Source organism: Hemiscyllium ocellatum, chromosome 50 (genome assembly GCF_020745735.1).
Source record: "Hemiscyllium ocellatum isolate sHemOce1 chromosome 50, sHemOce1.pat.X.cur, whole genome shotgun sequence".
Taxonomy (NCBI): domain Eukaryota; kingdom Metazoa; phylum Chordata; class Chondrichthyes; order Orectolobiformes; family Hemiscylliidae; genus Hemiscyllium; species Hemiscyllium ocellatum.
In genome coordinates, this window is record NC_083450.1 from 1,897,954 (window position 1) to 1,912,129 (window position 14,176).

Here is a 14,176-nt window from a genome sequence, read left to right on the forward strand (position 1 = left end):
TCCCGTCTTCAATCCCTCCTTTCTCTGTCCGCCCTCTCCCTCCCACCTTCCCTCGGTTCTAATTTGAGAGCTCTGTCCTCAGTGCACAAGGTTAGGTACAGGGCCCTTGCTTTGTAGGATCAGTCCTGGGGAGTGGGGAGGGGCTGATCCAAGACTCCCTCATATAAACTGATTGCACATTGACTAGGGCTTGGTCCAAAAACCATGTTCCGTATCCCCGGGAGGGTGTGTTCCCCCTGGGAGGGTGTGTTCCCCCTGGGAGGGTGTGTTCCCCCGGGAGGGTGTGTTCCCTCTGGGAGGGTGTGTTCCCCCTGGGAGGGTGTGTTCCCCCGGGAGGGTGTGTTCCCTCTGGGAGGGTGTGTTCCCCCTGGGAGGGTGTGTACCCCCTGGGAGACAGTGTTCCCCCTGGGAGGGTGTGTTCCCTCTGGGAGGGTGTGTTCCTTTCCCCCTGGGAGGGTAAGTTCCCTTCCCCCTGGGAGGGTGTGTTCCCCCTGGGAGGGTATGTTCCCTTCCCCCTGGGAGGGTATGTTCACTTCCCCCTGGGAGAGTGTGTTCCCTCTGGGAGGGTGTGTTCCCTTCCCCCTGGGAGAGTGTGTTCCCCCTGGAAAGGTGTGTTCCCTTCCCTCTGGGAGGGTATGTTCCCTTCCCCCTGGGAGGATATGTTCACTTCCCCCTGGGAGAGTGTGTTCCCTCTGGGAGGGTGTGTTCCCTTCCCCCTGGGAGGGTGTGTTCCCCCTGGGAAGGTGTGTTCCCTTCCCTCTGGGAGGGTGTGTTCCCCCTGGGAGGGTATGTTCCCTTCCCCCTGGGAGGGTATGTTCACTTCCCCCTGGGAGGGTGTGTTCCCCCTGGGAGGGTATGTTCCCTTCCCCCTGGGAGGGTATGTTCCCTCTGGGAGGGTGTGTTCCCTTCCCCCCTGGGAGGGTGTGTTCCTCCTGGGAGGGTATGTTCACTTCCCCCTGGGAGAGTGTGTTCTCTCTGGGAGAGTGTGTTCCCCCGTGGGAGGGTGTGTTCCCTCTGGGGAGAGTGTGTTCTCTCTGGGAGGGTGTGTTCCCTCTGGGAGGGTGTGTTCCCTTCCCCGTGGGAGGGTGTGTTCTCTCTGGGAGAGTGTGTTCCCTCTGGGAGGGTGTGTTCCCTCTGGGAGGGTGTGTTCTCTCTGGGGAGAGTGTGTTCCCTCTGGGAGAGTGTGTTCTCTCTGGGGAGAGTGTGTTCTCTCTGGGGAGAGTGTGTTCCCTCTGGGAGAGTGTGTTCTCTCTGGGGAGGGTGTGTTCTCTCTGGGGAGAGTGTGTTCCCTCTGGGAGAGTGTGTTCTCTCTGGGGAGAGTGTGTTCCCTCTAGGAGGGTGTGTTCCCTCTGGGAGGGTGTGTTCTCTCTGGGGAGAGTATGTTCCCTCTGGGAGAGGATGTTCCTTCTTTCCTGGAAGTGTTCCCTCTGGAAGGCTATGTTGCCTCCTCTCTGGGGGCTTTGAAGGGGGTGCACAAGTAGGGTATCACTGCCAATTCCACCCCCCCTACAACCCTGGTGAGGGCAGTGCCTGTGCTGGGGGAGCCAGGGTGGGTGTTTGTTGCTGGGGGGGGGAGATACTGAGGGCCCTGGGCAGCACCCCCTCCCCAGGGGGAACGGGTTAGGAGCCTGGTCACTACATGTTGGAGGGGAGCCGGGGTCTCTCTGAGTCCGGGGCCGAGCTGGATGTGACTGAGCTCCTGCGGCCGGGTGAAGGGTCTTTGGGCAGTGGTCTGAGGGAGGGAAGCAGCGGCCCAGCAGACAGGGAGGAGGAGGAGAGCCTGGGGCAGGCTGCAGCCGAGTCCCGGGGGGATCGAGCTGGGGCTGGGCCCGGCCTGGCTGGCAGGACAGGCTGGGAGGCTGACAGGAGCCGGGCGTCCTGGGTCAGACGGCCGAGGGGAACGCTCTGGGCGCCGCGGGGAGGATGGGGTCCACCGGGAAGGGCCTGGTGACCGGGAAGCGAAGCCCTGGAGCCTGTCACCTCGGGTGGGCTGTAGTGGAAGGTCTTCCCGGAAAGAGGGCTCCCTGCCGGGCTCGAACCCCGACGGCTCCCTGCTGCTCCCCGCTGGAACGCCGAGACTGAGCGAGGCACCGTCCTGAGGCCTAGGCTGCGGGCTCCAGCCTGCTCCCCGGCCTGGGGCCTAGTCCCCCCAGGAGCCTGGGGCCCGGTTAGTGGGGGAGCTCCCCCCTGCCCTGGGGAAGGCTGAGGGACCAGGGGAGAGCCGGCTCCGGGAGTGTGAGCCGCCGAGGAGGTGGTGGAGGAGGGAGGAGAGGCCATGCCCTGGAGGTGGGCGGCACGGAGCTGCTGTTGCCGGGGGAGGCCGGGCTCTGGGCCCACCCCCAGGGGTGAGGAGGCTGCAGGCGGCAGGAAGATGGCAGTCGGCATGTGGCGAGGAGTCAGGGCGATAGCGACCGAGGTGGTGGCAGCCGCCGTCTGGAGGGGAGCGTGAACCAGCGGCGCCCAGATGACAGGTTTCGGCCGTTCAGCCCTCACTGCTGCTAGCCTCTGCTCCTGAATACTGTGGGCCGTCTCTCGGTCATGCCTCACGATCTGCTGGATGATCTCGTTGTCCCGGTGGTTCAGTGAACCGGAGTTGGAGCCGTCCTTCCCCTTCCTCAGCAGGACGGAGTTCTTCTTGCCTGAGAGAACACAAACACAAGGCGTTGGAATGGGGCTGAATGGCTTCCTGCTGTTCCTGTGCGACAGGCTGGAGAAGGGGCTGAATGGCCTCCTGCTGTTCCTGTGGGACAGGCTGGAGAAGGGGCTGAATGGCCTCCTACTGTTTCTCATTCCCCTGTGGTCAGGGAGTAGGCCAGGTCACTGACACTGGGCCAGCAGAGAGTCAGGGAGAGGGGAAACACCCTCCCCCCCGCCCCCACTTATCGCCCCTCCCCTCCCTCACCCTCTCTCCCTCTCTCCCCCATCTCCCCTTCCCCGCACACCCACCCTCCATCCCTCACCCCTCCCTCCCTGCCTCTCTCCCACCCTCCCACCTTCTCTCACTCCATCCCTTTCTCCCTCCCTCCCTCTTACTCTCCCTCCTCCCCTCGTCCCTCCACTCTCCCTTCCTCCCTCTCTCTCCCCCTCCCTCCCTCACTCCCCACTCCCTTTCTCTCACCCACACACTCCCTCGCTCTCCCCCTCCCTTCCCTCTTCCCTCCTCCCTCCCTCCCTCTCCCCCCTCCCATCCCACTCCCCCTCCCTCCCTCTCTCCCTGTCTACCCCCTTCCCCATCCCTCTCCCCCTCTCTCCCTGTCTACCCCCTTCCCCATCCCTCTCCCCCCCTCCCTCTCTCCCTGTCAATCCCCCTTCCCCTTCCCTCTCCCCCTCCTCCCTCTCTCCCTGTCTATCCCCTTCCCCATCCCTCTCCCCCTCCCTCCCTCTCTCCCTGTCTACCCCCTTCCCCATCCCTCTCCCCCTCCCTCCCTCTCTCCCTGTCTACCCCCTTCCCCATCCCTCTCTTACCCCTCTGTCCCACCTACCGATCCTGTTCAGTCGGTCCATGGCCACTGTTTCGAACGCCCGTCTCATCATGGGGTATTCCTCCAGCACCTCGTTGAAGTGATCCACCGATAGGGAGTACAGCCGGCAGTAGGTGTCAGCTCGGACACTCGCCGTTCTCCTTCCTCGCGTTAACAGGCAGATCTCTGAGACCAAACCAAGGGCACGTTTTCAAACACACCGTTCCACATTCCCCCCAGGATCACACCGCAGCCCCACCCAGGAGCAGGAACCCTGGCTGATTTCCCCCCTCTCTCTCTAATATAGGGGTCAGTGGGCAGTGACCAGGAGCAGGAAACTTGGCTGATTTCCCCCTCTCTCTCTCTAATATAGGGGTCAGTGGGCAGTGACCAGGAGCAGGAACCCTGGCTGATTTCCCCCCCTCTCTCTAATATAGGGGTCAGTGGGCAGTGACCAGGAGCAGGAACCCTGGCTGATTTCCCCTCTCTCTCTCTAATATAGGGGTCAGTGGGCAGTGACCAGGAGCAGGAACCCTGGCTGATTTCCCCCCTCTCTCTAATATAGGGGTCAGTGGGCAGTGACCAGGAGCAGTAACCCTGGCTGATTTCCCCCCTCTCTCTAATATAGGGGTCAGTGGGCAGTGACCAGGAGCAGGAACCCTGTCTGATTTCCCCCCCTCTCTCTCTCTAATATAGGGGTCAGTGGGCAGTGAACAGGAGCAGGAACCCTGGCTGATTTCCCCCCCTCTCTCTCTCTCTAATATAGGGGTCAGTGGGCAGTGAACAGGAGCTGGAACCCTGGCTGATTTCCCCCTCTCTCTCTCTAATATAGGGGTCAGTGGGCAGTGACCAGGAGCAGGAACCCTGGCTGATTTCCCCACCCTCTTTCTCTAATATAGGGGTCAGTGGGCAGTGACCAGGAGCAGGAACCCTGGCTGATTTCCCCCCCTCTCTCTCTCTAATATAGCGGTCAGTGGGCAGTGACCAGGAGCAGGAAACTTGGCTGATTTCCCCCTCTCTCTCTCTAATATAGGGGTCAGTGGGCAGTGACCAGGAGCAGGAACCCTGGCTGATTTCCCCCCTCTCTCTCTAATATAGGGGTCAGTGGGCAGTGACCAGGAGCAGGAACCCTGGCTGATTTCCCCCCTCTCTCTCTCTAATATAGGGGTCAGTGGGCAGTGACCAGGAGCAGGAACCCTGGCTGATTTCCCCCCCCCCCCCTCCTCTCTCTCTAATATAGGGGTCAGTGGGCAGTGACCAGGAGCAGGAACCCTGGCTGATTTCCCCCCTCTCTCTCTAATATAGGGGTCAGTGGGCAGTGACCAGGAGCAGGAACCCTGGCTGATTTGCGTTGTTTCTCTCTGATGCTGTCTTTCTCTGGTTACTCACTCTGTCATACTCTTTATTTCCCCCTTGCTTTCTCTGCTGTGATCTCTCTCTCTCTCTCAAATTCTCATTATCACTCTGTTTCGTGTGCTCTGTGTCACTCTGACTTCATTCTCTCTCTGCCTCTTCCTCACTGCCTATGTCTCTCTCTCTCTTACTCACTGCCTATGTCTCTCTCTCTCTCTCTGTCTCACTGCCTATGTCTCTCTCTCAGCCTCCCTCTCACTGCCTATGTCTCTCTCTCTCTCTCTCTCTCACTCACTGCCTATGTCTCTCTCTCTCTCTCTCTCTCACTGCCTATGTCTCTCTCTCTCTCTCTCTCTCTCACTGCCTATGTCTCTCTCTCTCTCTCTCTCTCTCTCTCACTGCCTATGTCTCTGTCTCTCTCTCTCTCTCTCACTGCCTATGTCTCTCTCTCTCTCTCTCACTGCCTATGTCTCTCTCTCTCTCTCTCTCTCACTGCCTATGTCTCTCTCTCTCTCTCTCACTGCCTATGTCTCTCTCTCTCTCTCTCTCTCTCACTGCCTATGTCTCTCTCTCTCTCTCTCTCACTGCCTATCTCTCTCTCTCTCTCTCTCTCACTGCCTATCTCTCTCTCGCTCTCTCTCTCACTGCCTATGTCTCTCTCTCTCTCTCTCGCTCTCTCTCTCACTGCCTATGTCTCTCTCTCTCTCTCTCTCTCTCACTCACTGCCTATGTCTCTCTCTCTCTCTCTCACTGCCTATGTCTCTCTCTCTCTCTCTCGCTCTCTCTCTCACTGCCTATGTCTCTCTCTCTCTCTCTCTCACTCACTGCCTATGTCTCTCTCTCTCTCTCTCACTGCCTATGTCTCTCTCTCTCTCTCTCTCTCACTGCCTATGTCTCTCTCTCTCTCTCTCTCTCACTCACTGCCTATGTCTCTCTCTCTCTCTCTCACTGCCTATGTCTCTCTCTCTCTCTCTCTCACTGCCTATGTCTCTCTCTCTCTCACTCACTCACTGCCTATGTCTCTCTCTCTCTCTCACTGCCTATGTCTCTCTCTCTCTCTCTCTCACTCACTGCCTATGTCTCTCTCTCTCTCTCTCTCTCTCACTGCCTATGTCTCTCTCTCTCTCTCTCACTGCCTATGTCTCTCTCTCTCACTCACTGCCTATGTCTCTCTCTCTCTCTCACTGCCTATGTCTCTCTCTCTCTCTCTCTCTCTCACTGCCTATGTCTCTCTCTCTCTCTCTCTCTCACTCACTGCCTATGTCTCTCTCTCTCTCACTCACTGCCTATGTCTCTCTCTCTCTCTCTCACACTCACTGCCTATGTCTCTCTCTCTCTCTCTCTCACTCACTGCCTATGTCTCTCTCTCTCTCTCTCTCTCTCTCACTCACTGCCTATGTCTCTCTCTCTCTCTCTCTCTCACTGCCTATGTCTCTCTCTCTCTCAGCCTCCCTCTCACTGCCTATGTCTCTCTCTCTCTCTCTCTCTCACTCACTGCCTATGTCTCTCTCTCTCTCTCTCACTGCCTATGTCTCTCTCTCTCTCTCTCTCTCTCACTGCCTATGTCTCTCTCTCTCTCTCTCTCTCTCTCACTGCCTATGTCTCTCTCTCTCTCTCTCTCTCACTCACTGCCTATGTCTCTCTCTCTCTCTCTCACTCACTGCCTATGTCTCTCTCTCTCTCTCTCTCTCTCTCTCACTGCCTATGTCTCTCTCTCTCTCTCTCTCTCTCACTGCCTATGTCTCTCTCTCTCTCTCTCTCTCACTCACTGCCTATGTCTCTCTCTCTCTCTCACTGCCTATGTCTCTCTCTCTCTCTCTCTCTCTCTCACTGCCTATGTCTCTCTCTCTCTCTCTCTCTCACTCACTGCCTATGTCTCTCTCTCTCTCTCACTGCCTATGTCTCTCTCTCTCTCTCTCTCTCTCACTCACTGCCTATGTCTCTCTCTCTCTCTCTCTCTCTCTCACTGCCTATGTCTCTCTCTCTCTCTCTCTCACTCACTGCCTATGTCTCTCTCTCTCTCTCTCACTGCCTATGTCTCTCTCTCTCTCTCTCTCACTGCCTATGTCTCTCTCTCTCTCTCTCTCTCACTGCCTATGTCTCTCTCTCTCTCTCTCTCACTGCCTATGTCTCTCTCTCTCTCTCTCTCTCTCACTGCCTATGTCTCTCTCTCTCTCTCTCACTCACTGCCTATGTCTCTCTCTCTCTCTCTCTCTCTCACTGCCTATGTCTCTCTCTCTCTCTCTCTCTCTCACTCACTGCCTATGTCTCTCTCTCTCTCTCTCACTCACTGCCTATGTCTCTCTCTCTCTCTCTCTCTCACTGCCTATGTCTCTCTCTCTCTCTCTCACTCACTGCTATGTCTCTCTCTCTCTCTCTCTCACTGCCTATGTCTCTCTGTCTCTCTCACTGCCTATGTCTCTCTCTCTCTCTCTCTCTCACTCCTATGTCTCTCTCTCTCTCTCTCTCTCCCTCTCACTGCCTATGTCTCTCTCTCTCTCACTCACTGCCTAGTCTCTCTCTCTCTCTCACTGCCTATGTCTCTCTCTCTCTCTCTCTCTCTCACTGCCTATGTCTCTCTCTCGCTCTCTCTCTCTCACTCACTGCCTATGTCTCTCTCTCTCTCTCTCTCTCTCACTGCCTATGTCTCTCTCTCTCTCTCTCTCACTGCCTATGTCTCTCTCTCTCTCGCTCTCACTGCCTATGTCTCTCTCTCTCTCGCTCTCCTCTCTCTCACTGCCTATGTGTCTCTCTCTCTCTCTCTCACACTGCCTATGTCTCTCTCTCTCTCTCACTGCCTATGTCTCTCTCTCTCTCTCTCACTCACTGCCTATGTCTCTCTCTCTCTCTCAGCCTCCCTCTCACTGCCTATGTCTCTCTCTCTCTCTCTCTCTCACTGCCTATGTCTCTCTCTCTCTCTCTCGCTCTCTCTCTCTCACTGCCTATGTCTCTCTCTCTCTCGCTCTCTCTCTCACTGACTATGTCTCTCTCTCTCTCTCAGCCTCCCTCTCACTGCCTATGTCTCTCTCTCTCTCTCTCTCACACTCACTCACTGCCTATGTCTCTCTCTCTCAGTCTATGTCTCTCTCTCTCTCTCTCTCACTGACTATGTCTCTCTCTCTCTCTCAGCCTATGTTTCTTTCTCTCTCTCTACCTCTCCCTCACTGCCAATGTCTCTCTCTCTCTCCTCTGTCTCTCTCTCTCTCTCTGTCTCTCTCTCTCTCTCTGTGTCAGTCTCTCACTTTGCCTCACTGTCTGTGTCTCTATCTCTGTCTATTTCTTTCTGTGTCTGTCACGGTCTCTGTCTCTGTCTCTCTCTCACCCACACTTCTTCTGTCTCAGTCAGCCTCTCTCTGTATCTCTTTCTCTTCGTCAATGTCTCTGTCTTTCACAGTCTCTGTCTCGCTGTTTGTCCCCTTCTCTCTCTGTCTAACTCTCTGTCTCTCTTGATTGCTCGGTCAATCTGTCTGTCTATCTCTCTCTCTCTGTCTCTCTTTCTCTGTCTCTCTCTCTCATATATATATATATATATGTATATCTCCCTCTGTCTGTCTGTCTGTCTCTCTCTCCCTCTGTATGTCTCTGTCTTGCTCTGTCTGTGTCTCTCTGTCTATCTCTCTCCCTCTGTCTCTCTGTGTCTCTCTCTTGCTCTGTCTCTCTCTCTCTCTCTCTCTAGGTAAAAACAAGGGCTGCAGATGCTGGAAACCAGAGTCTAGATTAGAGTGTGCTGGAAAAGCGCAGCAGGTCAGGCAGCATCCGAGAAGCAGGAAATCGACGTTTCAGGCAAATGCCTCTCTCTCTCTCTCTCTCTCGCTCTGTCTGTCTCTCTCTATCTATCTCTCTCCCTCTGTCGGTCTGTGTGTGTGTCTCTCTCTCTCTCCCCGTGTCAGTCTCACTCTCTCTCTCTCTCTCTGAATCTTAATCCCAAAAACCCTCTATGCAATCAGAGCAGGGTTTGTTCTCCAGTGAGCTCCCTGCGGGATATCCCGGACAGCGATGTTCCTGGTGTCTGAGCTCCCCCCAGCCTGCCCTGGGGGGAGGTGGGTGACAGGGGGCAGATGTCCAGCTGATGGTGATGATGATGGTGATGGGGCAGCTGTTATTACCTCCAAAGTAGCAGCCGTCCGAGAGTTTGGTTTCCTTGCTGCCTTTCGTGAGAATGGTGACCACTCCGTGCTGGATGAAGTACATCTTTTTGCCGACTGTGCCCTCCCTCACGATGTAGTCTGCCGGCTGGAACACCTCGAACCGAAGCTTGGTCAACATGGCAGTCACAAAGTTGGGGTCAGCATTCGCAAACAGTGGCATTGTCGCTACCAGGTTCCGACAGTTAAAGTTAACAATCTCCTGGGCACAGGGCAGGGGGAGAGAGGAGGGGGAGGGGGAGAGGGGGGAGGCAGGTAGAGAAGGAGGAAAGGGGGGAGAGGGAGGGAGGAAGGGGGAGAGAGGTGGGAGACAGAGGAAAGGGGAGGGGGAGGGGGGGAGGAGGGGGGAGAGACGAGGAGAGAGGGGAAGAGAGTGGGAGGGAGGGGAGAGGGAGGGGATGATGGGGGGGAGAGAGAGGGAGGAGGGGGAGAGTGGGGAGAGGAGGGGGGGGAGAGGGAGGTGGAGAGGGAGGGAAGGGGAGAGAGGGAGGGGGAGAGAGGGGAAGGGATGGAGAGAGAGAGAGAGAGAGACAGCGAGCGAGAGGGGGAGGGGGGAGAGAGGGGTGAGAACCAAAGAGGAACCAGAACATTAAAACCCAGGGGGAGGGGAGTCACAAAATAACACCAGACACACCCCGGGGGTATTTACAGATATACCCCCCTCAGGGACACACCCCGGGGTATTTACAGATATACCCCCTCAGGGACACACCCCGGGGGTATTTACAGATATACCCCTCTCAGGGACACACCCCGGGGGTATTTACAGATATACCCCCCTCAGGGACAAACCCCGGGGTATTTACAGATATACCCCCTCAGGGACAAACCCCGGGGGTATTTACAGATATACCCCCTCAGGGACACACCCCGGGGTATTTACAGATATACCCCCTCAGGGACACACCCCAGGGGTATTTACAGATATACCCCCTCAGGGACACACCCCGGGGTATTTACAGATATACCCCCTCAGGGACACACCCCAGGGTATTTACAGATATACCCCCCTCAGGGACACACCCTGGGGTATTTACAGATATACCCCCTCAGGGACAAACCCCGGGGTATTTACAGATATACCCCCTCAGGGACAAACCCCAGGGGTATTTACAGATAGACCCCCTCAGGGACACACCCCGGGGTATTTACAGATATACCCCCTCAGGGACAAACCCCGGGGGTATTTACAGATATATCCCCCTCAGGGACACACCCCAGGGGTATTTACAGATAGACCCCCTCAGGGACACACCCCGGGGTATTTACAGATATACCCCCCTCAGGGACACACCCCGGGGGTATTTACAGATATACCCCTCAGGGACAAACCCCGGGGGTATTTACAGATATACCCCCCTCAGGGACACACCCAGGGGTATTTACAGATATACCCCCCTCAGGGACACACCCCGGGGTATTTACAGATATACCCCCCTCAGGGACACACCCCGGGGTATTTACAGATATACCCCCCTCAGGGACACACCCCGGGGGTATTTACAGATATACCCCCTCAGGGACATACCCCGGGGGTATTTACAGATATACCCCCTCAGGGACACACCCCAGGGGTATTTACAGATATACCCCCCTCAGGGACACACCCCAGGGTATTTACAGATATACCCCCTCAGGGACACACCCCAGGGGTATTTACAGATATATCCCCCTCAGGGACACACCCCAGGGGTATTTACAGATATACCCCCTCAGGGACACACCCCAGGGGTATTTACAGATATACCCCCCTCAGGGACACACCCCAGGGGTATTTACAGATATACCCCCTCAGGGACACACCCCAGGGGTATTTACAGATATACCCCCCTCAGGGACACACCCCAGGGGTATTTACAGATATACCCCCATCAGGGACACACCCCAGGGGTATTTACAGATATACCCCCCTCAGGGACACACCCCAGGGGTATTTACAGATATACCCCCCTCAGGACACACTCCGGGGGTATTTACAGATATACCCCCCTCAGGGACACACCCCAGGGGTATTTACAGATATACCCCCTCAGGGACACACCCCGGGGGTATTTACAGATATATCCCCCTCAGGGACACACCCCGGGGGTATTTACAGATATACCCCTCTCAGGGACACACCCCGGGGTATTTACAGATATACCCCTCTCAGGGACACACCCCGGGGGTATTTACAGATATATCCCCCTCAGGGACACACCCTGGAGGTATTTACAGATATACCCCCCTCAGGGACACACCCCAGGGGTATTTACAGATATATCCCCCTCAGGGACACACCCCGGGGGTATTTACAGATATACCCCCCTCAGGGTCACACCCCGAGGGTATTTACAGATATACCCCCCCCTCAGGGACACACCCTGGGGGTATTTACAGATATACCCCCTCAGGGACACACCCCAGGGTATTTACAGATATACCCCCTCAGGGACACACCCCAGGGGTATTTACAGATAGACCCCCTCAGGGACACACCCCGGGGGTATTTACAGATATACCCCCTCAGGGACACACCCTGGGGTATTTACAGATATACCCCCCTCAGGGACACACCCCAGGGGTATTTACAGATATACCCCCTCCGGGACACACCCCAGGGGTATTTACAGATATACCCCCCTCAGGACACACCACAGGGGTATTTACAGATAACCCCCCCTCAGGGACACACCACAGGGGTATTTACAGATAAACCCCCCCTCAGGGACACACCACAGGGGTATTTACAGATAAACCCCCCCTCCGGGACACACCCCAGGGGTATTTACAGATATACCCCCTCAGGGACACACCCTGGGGGTATTTACAGATATACCCCCCCTCAGGGACACACCCCAGGGGTATTTACAGATATATCCCCCTCAGGGACACACCCCAGGGTATTTACAGATATACCCCCCTCAGGGACACACCACAGGGGTATTTACAGATAAACCCCCCCTCAGGGACACACCCTGGGGGTATTTACAGATATACCCCCTCAGGGACACACCCCGGGGGTATTTACAGATATACCCCCTCAGGGACACACCCCGGGGTATTTACAGATATACCCCCTCAGGGACACACCCTTGGGGTATTTACAGATATACCCCCCTCAGGGACACACCCCAAGGGTATTTACAGATATACCCCGCACGGGTACCCTGTCCCACAGACTGACCCCTGCCCTGACCCCTGTCCCACAGACTGAACCCTATCCCAACCCATGTCCCACAGTGACCCCTGACCCACAGACTGACCCCTGTCCCACAGACTGACCCCTGACCCACAGAGTGACCCCTGTCCCACAGAGTGACCCCTGTCCTGACCCCTGTCCCACAGAGTGATCCCTGACCCACAGAGTGACCCCTGTCCCACAGACTGACCCCTGTCCCGACCCCTGCCCCACAGACCGACCCCTGTCCCACAGAGTGACCCCTGCCCCACAGACTGACCCCTGTCCCACAGACTGTCCCCTGTCCCGACCCCTGCCCCACAGACTGACCCCTGTCCCGACCCCTGCCCCACAGACCGACCCCTGTCCCACAGACTGACCCCTGCCCCACAGACTGACCCCTGTCCCGACCCCTGCCCCACAGACCGACCCCTGCCCCACAGACTGACCCCTGTCCTGACCCCTGCCCCACAGACCGACCCCTGTCCCACAGACTGACCCCTGCCCCACAGACTGACCCCTGTCCCGACCCCTGTCCCACAGACTGACCCCTGCCCCACAGACTGACCCCTGTCCCGACCCCTGTCCCACAGACTGACCCCTGCCCCACAGACTGACCCCTGTCCCGACCCCTGTCCCACAGACTGACCCCTGCCCCACAGACTGACCCCTGTCCCGACCCCTGTCCCACAGACTGACCCCTGCCCCACAGACTGACCCCTGTTCCGACCCCTGTCCCACAGACTGACCCCTGCCCCACAGAGTGACCCCTGTCCTGACCCCTGTCCCACAGACTGACCCCTGTCCCACAGACTGACCCCTGTCCCGACCCCTGTCCCACAGACTGACCCCTGCCCCACAGACTGACCCCTGCCCCACAGACTGACCCCTGTCCCGACCCCTGTCCCACAGACTGACCCCTGCCCCACAGACTGACCCCTGTCCCGACCCCTGTCCCACAGACTGACCCCTGTTCCGACCCCTGTCCCACAGACCGACCCCTGTCCCACAGACTGACCCCTGCCCCACAGACTGACCCCTGTCCTGACCCCTGTCCCACAGACTGACCCCTGCCCCACAGACTGACCCCTGTCCCGACCCCTGTCCCACAGACTGACCCCTGCCCCACAGACTGACCCCTGTCCCGACCCCTGTCCCACAGACTGACCCCTGTTCCGACCCCTGTCCCACAGACTGACCCCTGCCCCACAGAGTGACCCCTGTCCTGACCCCTGTCCCACAGACCGACCCCTGTCCCACAGACTGACCCCTGCCCCACAGACTGACCCCTGTCCCGACCCCTGTCCCACAGACTGACCCCTGCCCCACAGACTGACCCCTGTCCCACAGACTGACCCCTGCCCCACAGACTGACCCCTGTCCCGACCCCTGTCCCACAGACTGACCCCTGTTCCGACCCCTGTCCCACAGACTGACCCCTGCCCCACAGAGTGACCCCTGTCCTGACCCCTGTCCCACAGACCGACCCCTGTCCCACAGACTGACCCCTGCCCCACAGACCGACCCCTGTCCCGACCCCTGTCCCACAGACTGACCCCTGTCCCACTGACTGACCCCTGTCCCAACCCCTGCCCCACAGACTGACCCCTGTCCCGACCCCTGCCCCACAGAGTGACCCCTGCCCCTTTCCCTTTGGTAGTTCCTCTGTGTGTGGATAACTGCGTTCTGCTGTTGGTTTGTAATGAATGAACTCTCCTGTCAAACTCAGGGTGAGCCTGATTAAACTGGCTCCTTTGTGAAATCCCAGGAACTTTGGGTGTGGAGAGAAAGATTTCATCTTGTGACATCGAACCACAGAGGGGGGGGGGGGTGAATAAAGAGGTGGTTCATTTCCCCCGGCCTTTCGGCCCAAAGGTTTACTGATTTGGGGCAGATCTGGGGGTAAATACCCCTCCGAGCTCACTCACCTCTCTCAGGGGAACACTCAGCTCCCCCAGGATATTCTCCTCGTCAAACATTTTGCCCTGGTAACGGTGTTCGTAGTACTCGTGGATTCGCTGGCGCATCTCGGCAGGGAGTTTGTGAAAGGACATGTA

At 57.4% G+C, this 14,176-nt stretch overlaps 1 protein-coding gene across 1 annotated transcript in view; it reads right to left on the minus strand.

The window, feature by feature from the left end:
* Nucleotides 1-1,635: 1,635 nt before the first annotated feature.
* LOC132805515 (potassium/sodium hyperpolarization-activated cyclic nucleotide-gated channel 3-like) overlaps nucleotides 1,636-14,176 on the minus strand; it is a 28,734-nt gene continuing 16,193 nt past the window's right edge. Inside the window, exons 5-8 of the mRNA XM_060820627.1 lie at nucleotides 14,048-14,176; nucleotides 8,921-9,161; nucleotides 3,483-3,647; nucleotides 1,636-2,639 (exon numbers count right to left, since the gene is read on the minus strand). The exon at nucleotides 14,048-14,176 is cut by the window's right edge and continues 18 nt beyond it. Of these exons, the coding sequence (XP_060676610.1) occupies nucleotides 1,636-2,639; nucleotides 3,483-3,647; nucleotides 8,921-9,161; nucleotides 14,048-14,176 (1,539 nt within the window). The remainder of the gene's footprint in view (nucleotides 2,640-3,482; nucleotides 3,648-8,920; nucleotides 9,162-14,047) is intronic.